This window comes from Miscanthus floridulus, chromosome 8 (genome assembly GCF_019320115.1).
Source record: "Miscanthus floridulus cultivar M001 chromosome 8, ASM1932011v1, whole genome shotgun sequence".
Classification (NCBI taxonomy): domain Eukaryota; kingdom Viridiplantae; phylum Streptophyta; class Magnoliopsida; order Poales; family Poaceae; genus Miscanthus; species Miscanthus floridulus.
Window position 1 is genome coordinate 147866828 of NC_089587.1, and position 14606 is coordinate 147881433.

The 14606-nt window shown below is 43.6% G+C and overlaps 1 protein-coding gene across 1 annotated transcript; it reads left to right on the plus strand.

Moving 5' to 3' along the window:
- Nucleotides 1-10020: 10020 nt before the first annotated feature.
- Nucleotides 10021-14597, plus strand: LOC136469994 (cysteine and histidine-rich domain-containing protein RAR1-like). Its single transcript, XM_066467982.1, has 3 exons — nucleotides 10021-10169; nucleotides 13134-13335; nucleotides 14511-14597. Exons 1-3 carry the CDS (start codon nucleotides 10021-10023, stop codon nucleotides 14595-14597), a joined length of 438 nt encoding a protein of 145 aa, XP_066324079.1.
- The last annotated feature ends 9 nt before the right edge of the window (nucleotides 14598-14606 follow it).

Below are 14606 nucleotides of genomic sequence, written 5' to 3' on the forward strand. Positions count from 1 at the left end.
GACTCGTCCGCTGCAGCCCCGCCGACTGACCCTTAGGTTTTGGTGTTTGACGCCAAAGGGGGAGAAGGATCGAGTATGTTAGACTTAGGGGGAGCTTAGCTTACTTAGACTATCTATTACATTTGGAGTTTTATGTGTGCTACACTATTATGCATGTGTGTGTTTACTTTTATGCATCAAACTATATTTATGTGATAGTGATATCTATGCGATCGTGATATATGACATGTGTGCTCTCTACTTTAAATTATTTATATGTCATATCACTTGTGCTATGCTCATTTGCTTTGCTTCCGCGTTTTACTCCGATGCAAATGAGCTTTATTACTTGTACTCATGCTTATTTTCATATCTTTTGAGTACATCATGTTGGCTTGGGTCATATAAGCTTGCCTAACTCTCTTGTTCTTATTGTCAAAAGCTTATATGAACCAAGCATGTCAAAAACCTCAACTCTTTCACATACTCGAGGTAGTATTGTCATCAATCACTAAAAAGGGGGAGATTGAAAGCATCTAGGCCCCTAGTTGGGTTTTGGTGATTAATGACAATACATGATTACTATGACTAACGTGTGTTTTGCAGAGGCAATTAAGTTAGGTCATGGTTATGGAGATCGATTGGGCTATCATGGTGGTCATGCCCCTATGATGGAAATCATTTCGGTTTTCAAAGGATGGATGACAAGGTTAAGGATGGACTAGTTCTAAGTGTTGATTGGAGTTCAAGAGACACTTAGAGTAGTTTAGGACTTTGTTTTTCCTTTGGCCATACTATTAAGGGGGGTATGGACAGGCAGCTTGACCTAGATAAGTCTAGTGGGTTAGGTGTGGTGCACACTTGCTAAACCTAGCACTAGGTAGCTCCTAAAAAGCCCTTAGATCCATTGGAGCAAACTTTATTCACGTATGATCAAAAGTTGGAAGTGAATAGAGGGTCAAATACTGACCACACGCTGGCTTTGGTGTGACCAGACGCTGGTGCAGAGTCCGGTCAGTTCATTTGATCAAGGTGAAGTCGTCTAGAAGTGACCGGACACTAAGAGGTGAAGTGACCGGACGCTGAGGGCCAGTGTCCGGTCGACTCCAGTAAGGTTCTAGAGAGGGAAAATCATGACCAGACGCATTCAGTCAGTGCTGACCGGACTCTGCACCAGCGTCTGGTCACACTATAAACACTGGAGTTCGGGGTGAACTGATAGGCGCATCTGGTCACCCTGCAGAGGCACACAATGGTTCGTTTTTTAGCCCATGTTATAAATACTTCCTCCATTTGTGTGTGGGGGTACTTTTGCTCATTTCAACAGCTGAGAAACACCTTTGAGAGTGCCAAGAAGAGTAAGGTCCTAGTGAGGTGATTGAGATTTGAGAATCCCAAATAGAGCCCTCATTAGTGAGATCAAGAGTAGCAAAGTGTGCATCCATCCTTCTCATTAGGCTTCTCATGGTCAAGTGAGAGTTCGTGCTTGTTACTCTTGGTGATCGCCATCACCTAGATGGCTTGGTGGTGATTGGAGAGCTTGGTGATCATCCAGCGGACCTTGTGGATGACCCAACTCAAGTTGTGAGCAGTTGTGGGTGATTCACCATGATGGAGTGTCGAAGAATCAACCCATAGAGAGCACTTGATCCTTACGCGGATCAAGGGGGAGCTACACCCTTGCGCGGGTGCTCCAACAAGGACTAGTGGGGAGTGGCGACTCTTTAATACCTCAGCAAAACATCGCCGCGTTCCTCCTTCTCTCTTTACTTTGAGCATTTACTTTGAGCAATTCAATTCTTGTCATTTACATTCCTAGAATTGTCATGCTAGAGTAGGATTGGAACTTAGGGTGCTAAACTTTTGTGCGTTAGATCAATAGAAACACTTTCTAGGCACAAGGGGTTAATTGGGCTAACCGTAGAGTTTAATTATTGCAAAGAAATTTAGAATTAGCCCAATTCACCCCCCCTCTTGGGCATCTTGATCCTTTCAAATGCCTTGATCATCTTGCTTGTTGCGGAACACCCAATTTGTTCCAATGACTCTTGCACCTTGTGGTCGCTCTTTAAGAGTCCAAACTTCATTGTGAGTGATGTTGTTCAACTCTTCATGCATGGCATTTATCCAATCCAAATCTTGAAGAGCTTCTTCTACATTATTAGGTTCAACACAAGAGACAAAAGAGTGATGTTCAACAAATGAAGCAAGTTTTTGAGATCAAGTCATTACACCCTTTGAAGGACTCCCTATGATGAGATCTTATGGATGAGCTTGTAGTAGAGGTGAATTTCTTCTATCAACCACTTGAGGAGGAGGTTGTAGAGCATCATCTTGAGCTTGTGCCACCATTTGATCATGGGAGATATGAGTATCTTCATTTTCTGCTCTCCCATCTTTATCACCATCTTGTGGCACATTTGATGAAGAAGGTGGATCAATTACTTGTACATTATCTTCATCATCTTTAGGCTTGATGTCTCCAACCAGAATGTTCTTCATAGCCTCCCTCAATGGTTCATCACCTACATCATCAAGATTCTCATGTGCTCCTTAGGAGCCATTAGATTCATCAAATTTCACATCATATGTTTCTTCAACCAAGCCGGTGGCATGATTAAATACTCTATATGCTTTGGACTTTGATGAGTAACCAATAAAAAAGCTAATATCACAACGTCTTTGAAACTTCCCTAGGTGTTGCCGCTTCTTGTAGATGTAGCATTTGCAACCAAACACCCGGAAGAATAAGACGTCTGGCTTCTTCCCATTGAGCAACTCATAAGGTGTTTTGCTAAGAAACTTTTGAAGGAATAGGCGGTTAGATGCATAACATGCGGTGTTGATAGCTTTCGCCCATAGAGCTTTGGGTGTGTTGTACTCATCAAGCATTGTTCTTGCAAGTGTGATAAGTGTTCGGTTCTTTCTCTCAACTACACCATTTTGTTCAGGAGTATATGTTGTGGAGACCTCATGCTTGATCCCAACTTCATCACAATAAGCTTCAATGTTTGTGTTGTCAAACTCTTTTTCATTATCACTTCTTATCTTCTTGAGCTTCACTTCAAACTCATTTTGTGCTCTCTTGGTAAACTTCTTGAAACATGAAGCAACCTTGGTCTTGTCATGAAGGAAGAACACCCATGTATATCTAGAGTAGTCATCAACAATCACAAGATAATAAAGATTTCCTCCCAAACTCTTGTAAGTTGTTGGTCCAAATAAGTCCATGTGAAGGAGCTCTAGCACTCTTGTTGTTGACATAAAAGCTTTTGTAGGATGAGTGTTTGCAACTTGCTTGCCGGCTTGACATGCACTACAAAGCTTGTCCTTCTCAAATTTCACATCCTTCAACCCTCTCACCAATTCATTCTTCATAAGCTTCTTGAGTGAGCTCATCTCAACATGAGCAAGTCTTCTATGCCATAGCCACCCAAGTGATGTTTTGGTGAATAGGCATATCTTCAAGTTAGCATCTTCAGAGGTGAAATCCACTAGATATAGGTTGTTATATCTAAATCCCTTGAATATAACTTGATCATCATCTTTCTTAGATACAACCACTTCCTTCTCAGTAAACAAACATTGGAAGCCAAGATCACACAATTGTCCAATGGATAGTAAGTTGAAACTCAATGAAGCAACATATAGCACATTTGAGATTGAATGATCATTTGATATTGCCACTTTGCCCAATCCTTTGACTTTGCCCTTTGAATTGTCACCAAATATAATTCTTTCTTGACCATCAACTTCTTCATCTAGTAAGGTAAACATATGAGGATCACCAGTCATATGTTGAGTGCAACCACTATCAATTACCCAATGACTTCCACCGGTCTTGTAGTTCACCTACACATAAGAGATCAAGCTTGTTTAGGGACCCAAACTTGTTGAGGACCCTTAACTTTCTCAATAAGTGACTTTGTAACCCAAATTTTCTTAGGCCTATTTTTGTTGGGAGGTCCTAAGAACAGGACTTTCATTTTACCACTAGAGTCCTTTCTAAGCATGTAATGAGCATTGAAAGCAAAAGGTCTAGCATGCTTGGGCAAGGGTTGTGGTGGAGGAGTTTGACACTCATGGGCAAAGTTACCTTGTTGTTCACACTCAAAACACCTCTTTGGCTTTGCCTTTGACTTATGTTGTTGGTGTTGAGCTTGAGCCTTCTTCTCTTAATGTGCCAAGTATCCAATTCTACTTCTATCCATCTTCATGACGGTGTTCATGAGTAGCTCACTTTGAAGATGTTGACCTCTTGTGAATTTGCTCAACCCGGTCTTGAGATGCTCTTTTTCTAACTTGAGCTTTTTGTTCTCTTCTTTGAGCTCATCATGATTTTTCTCCTTTTTGAGTCTCTTGTTCTCTTCTTTGAGCTTCTTATTCTCAAGAATTAGATCACTATCATGGTCAAGGTTCTCTATCACAATAGGGTTGGTGGTTGATAGCTTTTCAAGATCTTTCTCAAGCTTCTCATTCTCGTTCTTGATCTTGACATACTCATCATAGTTATCGGACTCAACTACTTGCTTGCCTTTGCTACTAGAACCTTGCTCAATGCTCTCAATGATCAAATCATCATATGATGTAGCTATATCAATCTTAACAACATGGTTAGTAGCATCATGTGGCTCATTGGATAATAGCTCAGTAGAGACAACAAGATTATCATGATTGATCTTGAGATTTGTATATTCTTCTTTTAGCATATTGTAGCTAGTGATGAGCTCATTATGTATCCCCTCAAGTTTATCATGTTTTTCTTTAAGCTCTTTCTTAGAAGATTTGAGCTCCTTGAGTTTGGATGACATTGCTTTATTTGTTTCTCTAAGTTCAACACAAGCCTTTTCCGCTATGTCACATTTAGCTAAAAGTGAGTCATTCTTAAGCTCTAATTTTTTATTTTTAGCTCTTGTCTTTCTAATGATCTTAGTATATTGATTAAGCAACTTGACAAGATCATCATAAGAAGGTGATTCAAATTCATCATCACTATCACTATCATTATCGCTAGCATGTTCATTACCACTACTCTCATCATCACTTTGTACCTTTCATTCTCCCTTGGTCATAAGGCATAGGTGTGTAGAGAATGATGGCGGTGGTGTTGGTGAAGATAATGAAGAGTCAATCACAATAGTGGCCACCTTCTCATTCTCACTATCATCATCGGATGAGCAACTTGATGAGTCAATATTCGTGAGTCAATCACCGATGATGTATGCCTTGCCATTTTTCTTCTTCTTGTGGAAATCCTTCTTCTTGCCATCTTTCTTCTTGTATGGCTTGTTTTTCTTCTTCTCATCTTCATCTTCATCACTTGAGTCATCTTTCTTGCCCTTGTTCTTCTTCTTGTATTTATCTTTCTTTGGTTTGGGGCATTGATGTGCTAGATGATCAAGTTATCCACAATTATAGCAATCCATCTCGAAGATTGGCTTCCTTCTATTGCTAGTGAAGAACTTCTTTTTCTTGCCATCAAACTTGACACCGTTCTTGTTGAGCTTCTTTAGCATCTTGGTGGTTCTTCTTACCATGAGAGCAAGACTTGCATCATCAATTTTATCATCACTTGAGCTCTCATATTCAACTCTTGCTTTGCCCTTCTCTTGGCTAGCCTTGAATGCCAAGTCTTTCTTCTTGGTGGAAGATGAGCCATCTTGTGGTGTGATGTGCATATACATCCCATGTGCATTGATCTTTCCTAAGATTTGAGTTGGTGTAGTAGTGGAAAGATCACCTTGATGAAGCATGATCACAATATGCCCATATTTGTCAATGGGAAGGACACTCAAGATCTTTCTTACAACATCGGATGGTTGCATTTGTGTGAGTCCAAGCCCATTGACTTCCTCTACAAGGACATTCAAGCGTGAGTACATGTCATTAGCACTTTCTTTCGGAAGCATCTCAAAGGAATTAAGCTTTTTATGACAAGATGATAGCGTTCCTCACGCTCACTCTTTGTTCCCTCATGGAGCGCACAAATGTCCGACCATAGTGCATGGACGTCCTTGTGGTTCCGCATACGATTAAACACATCTTTGCAAAGGCCTGTAAAGATGGTGTTTCTAGCCTTTGCATTCCATTTTTTATAATTTACTTCATCGCCTTGAAGATTGGCAGGATCCTTAGGTTTTGGGAAACCTTAGGAGGCGGCTCTAAGAATTCCAACATCTAGAGCATCTAAATAAGCCTCCATGCGAATTTTCTAATAAGGAAATTCATCTCCCTCAAAGATGGGAGGAGGTCCATCCCCGTGGGACATCTTTCTCTAGGCGGTTAAGCCTAAATACATGAGCACGAGGCTCCAATACCAATTGAAAGGATCAAGATGCCCAAGAGGGGGGTGAATTGGACTAATTGTAAAATTCTTTGCAATAATTAAATCCTACACTTAGCCCACTTCACCCCTTGTGCCTAGAATGTGTTCCTATTGATCTACCACACAAAAGTTTTGCACCCTAGGTTCCAATCCTACTCTAGCATGGTAATTCTAAGAATGTAAAGACAAGAATTGAATTGCTCAAATGTAAATGCTTAAAGTAAAGAGAGGAGAAGGAACACGGCGATGTTTTGCTGAGGTATCGGAGAGTCGCCACTCCCCACTAGTCGTCATTGGAGCACCCGCGCAAGGGTGTGGCTCCCCCTTGATCCGTGCAAGGATCAAGTGCTCTCTACAGGTTGATTCTTTGACACTCCATCGCGGTGAATCGCCCACAACCGCTCACAACTTGAGTTGGGTCATCCACAAGCTCCGCCGGATGATCACCAAACTCCCGATCACCACCAAGCCGTCTAGGTGATGGTGATCACCAAGAGTAACAAGCATGAACTCTTACTTGACCACAACAAGCCTAATGAGAAGGATAGATGCACACTTGCTACTCTCCTTGCACTAATGAGGCCTTAATCTTGGATTCTCAAATCTCAATCACCTCACCAGGCTCTTGCTCTCCTTAGCACTCTCAAGGGTGTTTCTCAGCTGAACAAATGAGCAAGAGACCTCCCTTGGATGAATAGAGAAAGTATTTATACCCCCTCATTCAAAACGAACCATTAGGAGGTTGCATCAGCACTCTACGGGGTGACCGGACGCTCTGGTCAAGGTGACCGGACGCTCTAGTCAGTTATCCCTGTCATAGAGCCGTTAAGTTGTAATCGGACTCTGACCTGCGTCTAGTCAGCACTGACCGAACGCGTTTGGTCATGAAAACTGCTCTCTGGAACCTTACTGATGTTGACCAGAGGCTAGCGCCCAGAGTCTGGTCACTTCGCTATTTAGCATCCGGTCAGTGATAGGATCCTGACTACCGGACACATCCGATCAGGAAATTCTCTCTCTGGAACCTCTCTGGAGTTGACCGGACTCTGGCACCCAGCGTTCGGTCCCAACTAGACGGCTCCAGTTGATCAAATGAACTGACCGGACTCACCCTTCAGCGTCCGGTCACAACCAAACCAGCGTCCGGTCAGTCATTTGACCCTCTATTCACTTTCAACTCGAAATCATATGTGAATGAAGTTTGCTCCAATTGATCTTAGGGCTACTCCTAAGCTACCTAGTGCTAGATTTGACAAGTGTGCACCACACCTAACCCACTAGACTCACCTAGGTCAAGCTACTAGTCCATACCCCCATTAATAGTACGGCCAAAGGAAAAACAAAGTCCTAAATTACTCTAAGTGTCTCTTCAACACCAAACGACACTTAAAACTAGTCCATCCTTAACCTTGTCATCCATCCTTTGAAAATCAAAACAATTTCCATTGTAGGGGCATGACAACCATGATTGCCCAATCAATTGCCATTACCATGACCTAACTTAATTGCCTCTACAAAACATATGTTAGTCATGGTAATCTTATATTGTCATTAATCATCGAAACCCAACTAGGGGCCTAGATGCTTTCAGCTGCAATTGAGGCTGAAAGGTAAACTATGTAACTAAATTACTTTGCAGATACATGTACAACTTTAATAACTAAATTGTTGTTGTATTGTTCTCATATGTTGTTGCATTCTGAACAAATGAACAATCTTCATATTCATCATTCAACATTGATTGATTGATTCATCCATCCATCAATACATCCATTCATCCATGACTACTCACGCACACATAGGCACCTACTTCTTCAAAATAGCATACAAAGCAAGAATATACAAACATAGACCATCTTCTCAATCCACCTAAGCTATTGTACAGCCCTATTATCAATCATATTCTCCACTTGTGCAACTCCAGCAGCCTGGGAACCTTTCTGGATGATGGCCAGAAGAGCTGCGGTAGGGAAACCATTAGGTGGTGCCACTGCCTGTAGGGGAACTACCTATAGTGGAGCAGGGGCTGTAGGTGTCTACACTTCAGTGTCCTCCATTTCATCCTCCCACTGATAATACTGACAGCCTCCAATCTGAAACCCAAAGCATCAACACATTGTCACCAAACAACAAAAAAGAAATAGGCAAAGGAAAAAGTGAGCAGAGAAGGAAACACAAACTGCAAAATAGGGGCACTTGTGAAAGGCACGGTTGTTTTTCGTCCTGGTCATCGAGATGAACTAATTGGCAAGCACATGACAGTTGGGGCAAATCACCCGCTTGATCCTACCACCATAGCTGCTAGAAGCTTGAGATATGGCTGTGGCAGGAGAGAGGTGAAGGAGATAGAGCTCAAGTTGGATGAGTAGCAACAGATAGGGCTGAGGACCTATATATAGGAGGAGAAGCCTAGGGGCTCAATTGGCGCCATCAACCCTGGCTTTGGCACCAAAACGCTCGGCCTGGGGCTGGCCTGGGAATGGCATAGAAGCAAACCAACTAGTTCATAGAGCCTCTCAAGCCTAAGGGCATCTAAGTCATCTGACTACGTCGTTACCCACCGTTAGGAGCAAAACTAGATGAAATGACGTGTTGATCAAAAGAGTTTAGTGTCATGGCACAAGGAACTTTTTGGTGGCACCTACGAATGGAGCATTAAGTCGTAATGGCCAAATTTTTTATTTTTATTCCTTTCTTGAAAAAAATTCTCAAATATGTCCCTGGAGGTATGATTTGAAAATTTGGACCCTTAGCTCAGCGCCATCGTTACTGGCGCCGAGCTTACATGTCTCGGCGCCATCACTGCTGGCACCGAGGTCTTGGGCTCGACGCAGACATGACGGTGACTTGGCAGGCAGCTTGGTGCCGTAGATCCTGGCGCCGTAGATCCTGGCGTTGTAGATCTTGGCACCAAGCTTGGCGCCAATATCTATGGCGCTGAGGTGGTGTTTTAACTCGGCCCCCAACCTTTCTACCTGAGCCTTCTTCCTCTTCTTTCTCCTCTCTCTTGGGTTTTTTCTCTCCCCACTTCGCCCTACCTCACGAATCGGCATATTGGACCTTGGAAACTTTGTTTTGATCCATAGATCTTCGAGAGCAAGGTATCCTCACTCCCCTCCTAGTTTTTTTTTGCATTGATTCGGTATATATTAGTCAGAGTTTTCAACCTAAGAATCGTCATTACTTAGGGTTTCATGCAATTTTTAATATTTGTATTATACAACCGTATGATGCCAAGACATGAAAAAGCTAGCAAACCAAGGTAACCTCAGCGCATGCTGTTATGTTATGGGTTCATTGTTGTGCATCAAATGGGAAACCCTAGGTTTAGGGTTTAATGTTAATTACTTTCAGTTCTTAGAATGAAATTGGTTGAATTGTAGTTATGGCCGGATGACCGAAAATGCCTTTGACCCATTGCCTCTGCCTAGTTGTGTTCGAGTGCCCATGTGCTTTTGTGGCGATCCTTGCAAGGTAGCCAAGTCCGATGAAGAGGACACGTATAGGCAGAGGTATTGGATGTGTTCCAATTTTGCGTTTAAGCCTACACTACGTCGGCGCCGCATTAACAAGATGGTGAGGAATTGATGTTTGTGTCATATGACATCTTGCATGATTTTTTTTGTTTTGTAACAATTGCATTTTTTGCAGACCCCTCCACCGCTCTGTGATTTTGAGCAGTGGATCGACACTAAGATCAAGCCTAAAGACAAGGAATGGATGCAGAACTGTTGCGGTGGAAGACAGAGGACAAGGAGATAATGGAGAAAAGACACAGAGAGGAGGCTGCAAAAAAGGGGCACAAGGAAGAGGAGGAAAGGAGGCGTGTTGCTGTGTACATGGATGAGAGGGAGAAGAAGCTTGAGTGTGCACGCCGAACGAAAGCAGCGATGGAGGAGAATCCCGATGCCCTGAGGAAGGGAAAGTGGTCTCGTTGAACTCAGTAGTCTCCATAACTTGCTAGTTCTATGGTTTATTCATGAACAATGTTGTATACTATCGGCACGTACTTCTAGTATTATTGTGTTGTTTAATGTGGCATAGTATTGGACTTTTCATTATGTAGTTGTTTTCATTATTTGTGGTCATAATATTCAGTATAATGTTGCGAACATAGTGAAATGTGATCACGTGCTGCAAACACAACCTAACGAAGTAGGGTATTATATAATTCAACACACAAAACACATGAAATGGCATGTGAGAACATGTACCAAACTAGGGTACAAAGTTCTTTTGACTAAACCTAACGTGCCTTAGGTAATTAAACCAAACAACAAACACATGGATGTGCCATATGAATAAGACAGGGTCGTCCTAGTAGTGTGGCCACATAGCAAATTGCGTTGAACCTTCTCCACAGTAGCCTCCCATTGTTGTTGGTGGTGGTGGCTGGGGTGATGGTGAAGGCCCCTTGCTCTTATGGTTAGGGCAGGTACAATATAAATCATTGCAGAGTGCCTCATGTGAATCGGCACCATTGTTGTTCTCGTCCTATTCGTCGTCCATGTAACCGCTGCTAACTTCCCTTTCTAGATCGAAGATATGGTCCTGCAGGTAGTAGATGTACTCTGCATATGGATAAATAGGTTAAGGATCGACCCACCTAGTGAACCCACAGTTTTCTTTGGCCAAGGAAGACTGCAATAAGTATGTCATGTAAGTTGTATAGAAGAGGAACATATTAAAGAAACAAATAGTAATAGCAATTACCCATGCTCGCGGGCATTTAAAGAAACGATTGCCTCCATCTATTCCCTTGGTGAACATCTGCACTAGGCAGTCCTCACCATGCATGCATTTTGACCACTCTTCTTTTCATTCATCGTATCCTCTCAGTGGTACTTCTTTGGTGAAATCACTTTTCCTCTTAACTGGAAACCTCTCATAAAGAGCTTCCTTAAAGAAATCGGGACTAAGAGAACCCTCCCACACAATGATAGTTCCCTTCCCATTTTCTCTCTCTCTGGACGACCCTCTAGACATTGGTACTGCATCAAAAGAAAATACTAGTTGGGAAGTAAGTAGCAATGCATCCAGCATTGCGTATATATAGGTAGAGGCAGGTTTAGTTGCCGTTTCAATGTGTTATAACTTGTCATAAGAAGCCTAATTAGTTTCACTGAAGAGCCTATTTCAATAGACATTGAAAAGCCTAGATTCGTTTCCTGAAAAGTCTATTCGTCGTTGACATGATAAATCACTGAAAAGTCTAGATGCTATAGGTGTACTATGTAAGTGAAGTGATATATCGCTGCTATCATCGTACTCCCACTGGTCTACACACCCAATTGGGATCATCTTCCTAAGGATGTTGGGAGGGAAACCTAGGTGAAGTACACCCTCCACTATGATGACATCATCAACATCAGCTCCATGGCAATGTTGCTCCTCCCGAGCCTTTGCAACCAACTCACTAAACGATGGTTTCTCATTGAATAACACATGCACACTTTGCATCCCAATAAACTCAATATATCCATAGCGATTTCTTTTCACGGTGCCTCCATGATATATGCTCACTAGATTATCCATTTAGTTCAAACACGTAACGAAACACATATCTTTTAGTCCAAATTAGACGATAGATAATACCTAACAAGTACTTTCTAACTATAAACTAAATAAATAAGATAATAACTATGTGTGTATTTAGTCCAAATTAGACGATAAATAATACCTAACAAGTACTTTCTAACTACAAACTAAGTAAATAAGATAATAACTATGTGTGTGTATATATATATACAGTGTACTCACTAAATAATTAGATCATATTTAGTTAACTAAATATATAACTACCTAAGTAGCTATCTAACTATATCTATGTACCTATGTATCTATGTTTCTACCTATCTACATATCTATCTCACCAGATCACTAACTAAATCAACTACCTAAGTCATCACATTAACTAGTAAATAACAAATGTCAAAACTACTACACTACAATCAAAGTTAACTAAGTACGTACATTGCATATTCATAATTTTTACATGTCCGACGATGGAGTCACGGACGTCGACGGAGTCGCAGCGGACACCGGGATCGATGCCCTAGGACGGAGTCACAGCGGACGGCGGGCGTGGGTGAGGCCGACGAGCCGGGCCGGTGGTGGCGCGGCCGGGCACTGCAGGGGCTGAGGCCGGCAGTGGCGCCGGTGGCACGGTGGGCGAGGTCGGGCGTGGGCGGCACGGCACGGCGGGCACGTCGCTGCCACGGCACGGCAGACACCTACGCGGGCAGCACGGTGGGTGAGGCGGGGCGCGGTCGTGGGCGGCACGGCGGGGCGCGGTTGTGGGCGGCACGACGGGCTCCTGCGCGGGCGGCACAGCGGGCGAGGCCGGGCGCAGTGGCCGGCGTGGTGGACACCGCAGGCGCGGGCGAGAGCGCGGGGAAGGGCGCGGGTGCGGGCGGCAGGGCGCGGGCGAGGGCGCATAGGGGCGGGTGGCCGGGCACTGGCGCGGGCGCGGGCGGCGGTGGTGCGCTGGTTCAGGGCGCGAGAGAGAGGAAGAGAGAAAGAAAGAGAGAGCCCGTCCGTAAGATAGGTTTGGCGCCAATAACCACGGCGTCAAGCTCGGCGCCAAGTTTGGTGCCAAGATCTACGGCGCCGAACTCGGCACCAAGATCTACGGAGCCGAGCTGGCTGCCAAGTCACCGCCACGTCTGCGTCGAGCCCAAGACCTCGGCGTCAGCAACGATGGCACTGAGACGTGTAAGCTCGGCACCAGCAATGATGTCGCCGAGCTAAGGGTCCAGATTTTGAGCATATTTGTTAAAATGTTTTTAAAAAATGGCTAAAAAAATAAAAAATTCGGTGGTAATGGCAGACAGGAAAAGTCTCGAGATCTTTCGACCTTTTTCCAGAGCGGGCGGCGGGGACTCGGAGAGAGGGCACCGGCGGCGATGTCAACGGCGACGGATGCGGCGAAGAGCGGCACAGCCGCGCCGGTGCGGTGCCAGCGGATCGGCTGCGACGCCGTTTTCACCGACGACGACAACCCCGAGGGCTCCTGCCAATACCACCCCTCCGTAAGCTCCTCCTCCGCCTCATCTGACCTCTCCTCTCCTCCCAAAACCCTGGTACCCGGGCAAGACAATTATGAGTTACATCACTGCTTTAAATCCCAAATAGAAAGGGGTTGGCATCTGCTCGCCTGCCCCGAGTACCTGCGCCGGCCCTGCAGTTCTACCACTAGGTTGGATTCCTCAATCTTTGTGCTAAGGTTTAGGGGTGTGGCCAGAGCCTGCACTCAAGCAGGCACATATTTGGCAGCTAGATTCAACTCAGTTGTTGCTAATTCGAAACATAATTCTGGTAACCTTCAGCTTGAGGTGCCGTGCTTATAAGTTACCCGCTCTTTTCTTCTTTGTCGAGGAGAGCTTGAGCTATATGTGACGGGTGAGCAACTGGGGAATAGTTTTGTCCCATGCTAGATGGGTCATGGGTCACATTACAATTCATCATATATATATATAATAAAAAAGGGTAATGAAGTTTCTTCCCTCCCCACGGGTAGACACTTGATTCACAGTATTGTTTAGTTTCTTCCGCTGACCAGCTGCCTTATATGCTTAAAATGTTCACTTGATCCATCCCTTGTAGTTGTTCACTAGCTGCACTAGTTGTGCAAAATGTTTCAGTGAAATGAAAATAGTCAGTACCACCTTTTGTGACTGTTACAATCTTTTGTAGTTGATAACTGTACTTGTCAAAAGTAAATGACTGCAAGACTGGGAAAAGAATGGCTACCTGTTCCACAAGGAACTATTATCTTGCTTTATTCGGATTAAATTGACCAATTAGACAACCACAAACACTATATTCGAGGTGATTGTAAATTGGATTGTGACATTTAAGCCCTTTTCACACTACTGGATACTGCCACTGAAGGTGCCTATGGAGTATTAGTGGCACATATAGGATTTTGCACATAGTAGAACCTCATACAAATAACCAGACACTACATTATGCACGCATTCCTGCTTATCTTACATGATCAATTTGAATCGCAATTTATTTTTCATCAAGTGTGTTCCAAAGTATAGTTGCTTGCTCCACATTTATTTCGCCACTACTGTTCTAAGTTCTAACAGCTCTCCTAATCGTTTTTATTCTCTTGCAGGCAGTAAGTTTTCCCCTTAGTTGAGAGGCATTTCTGTTTAGGAAATCATCGTCAGTTTCCTTAAGATATATGTTTTTTCAGCCTATGTTTCATGACGGCATGAAAGAATGGAGCTGCTGCAAGCAAAGAAGCCACGATTTCAGCTTATTTTTGCAGATACCTGGGTAAGGATCCCTC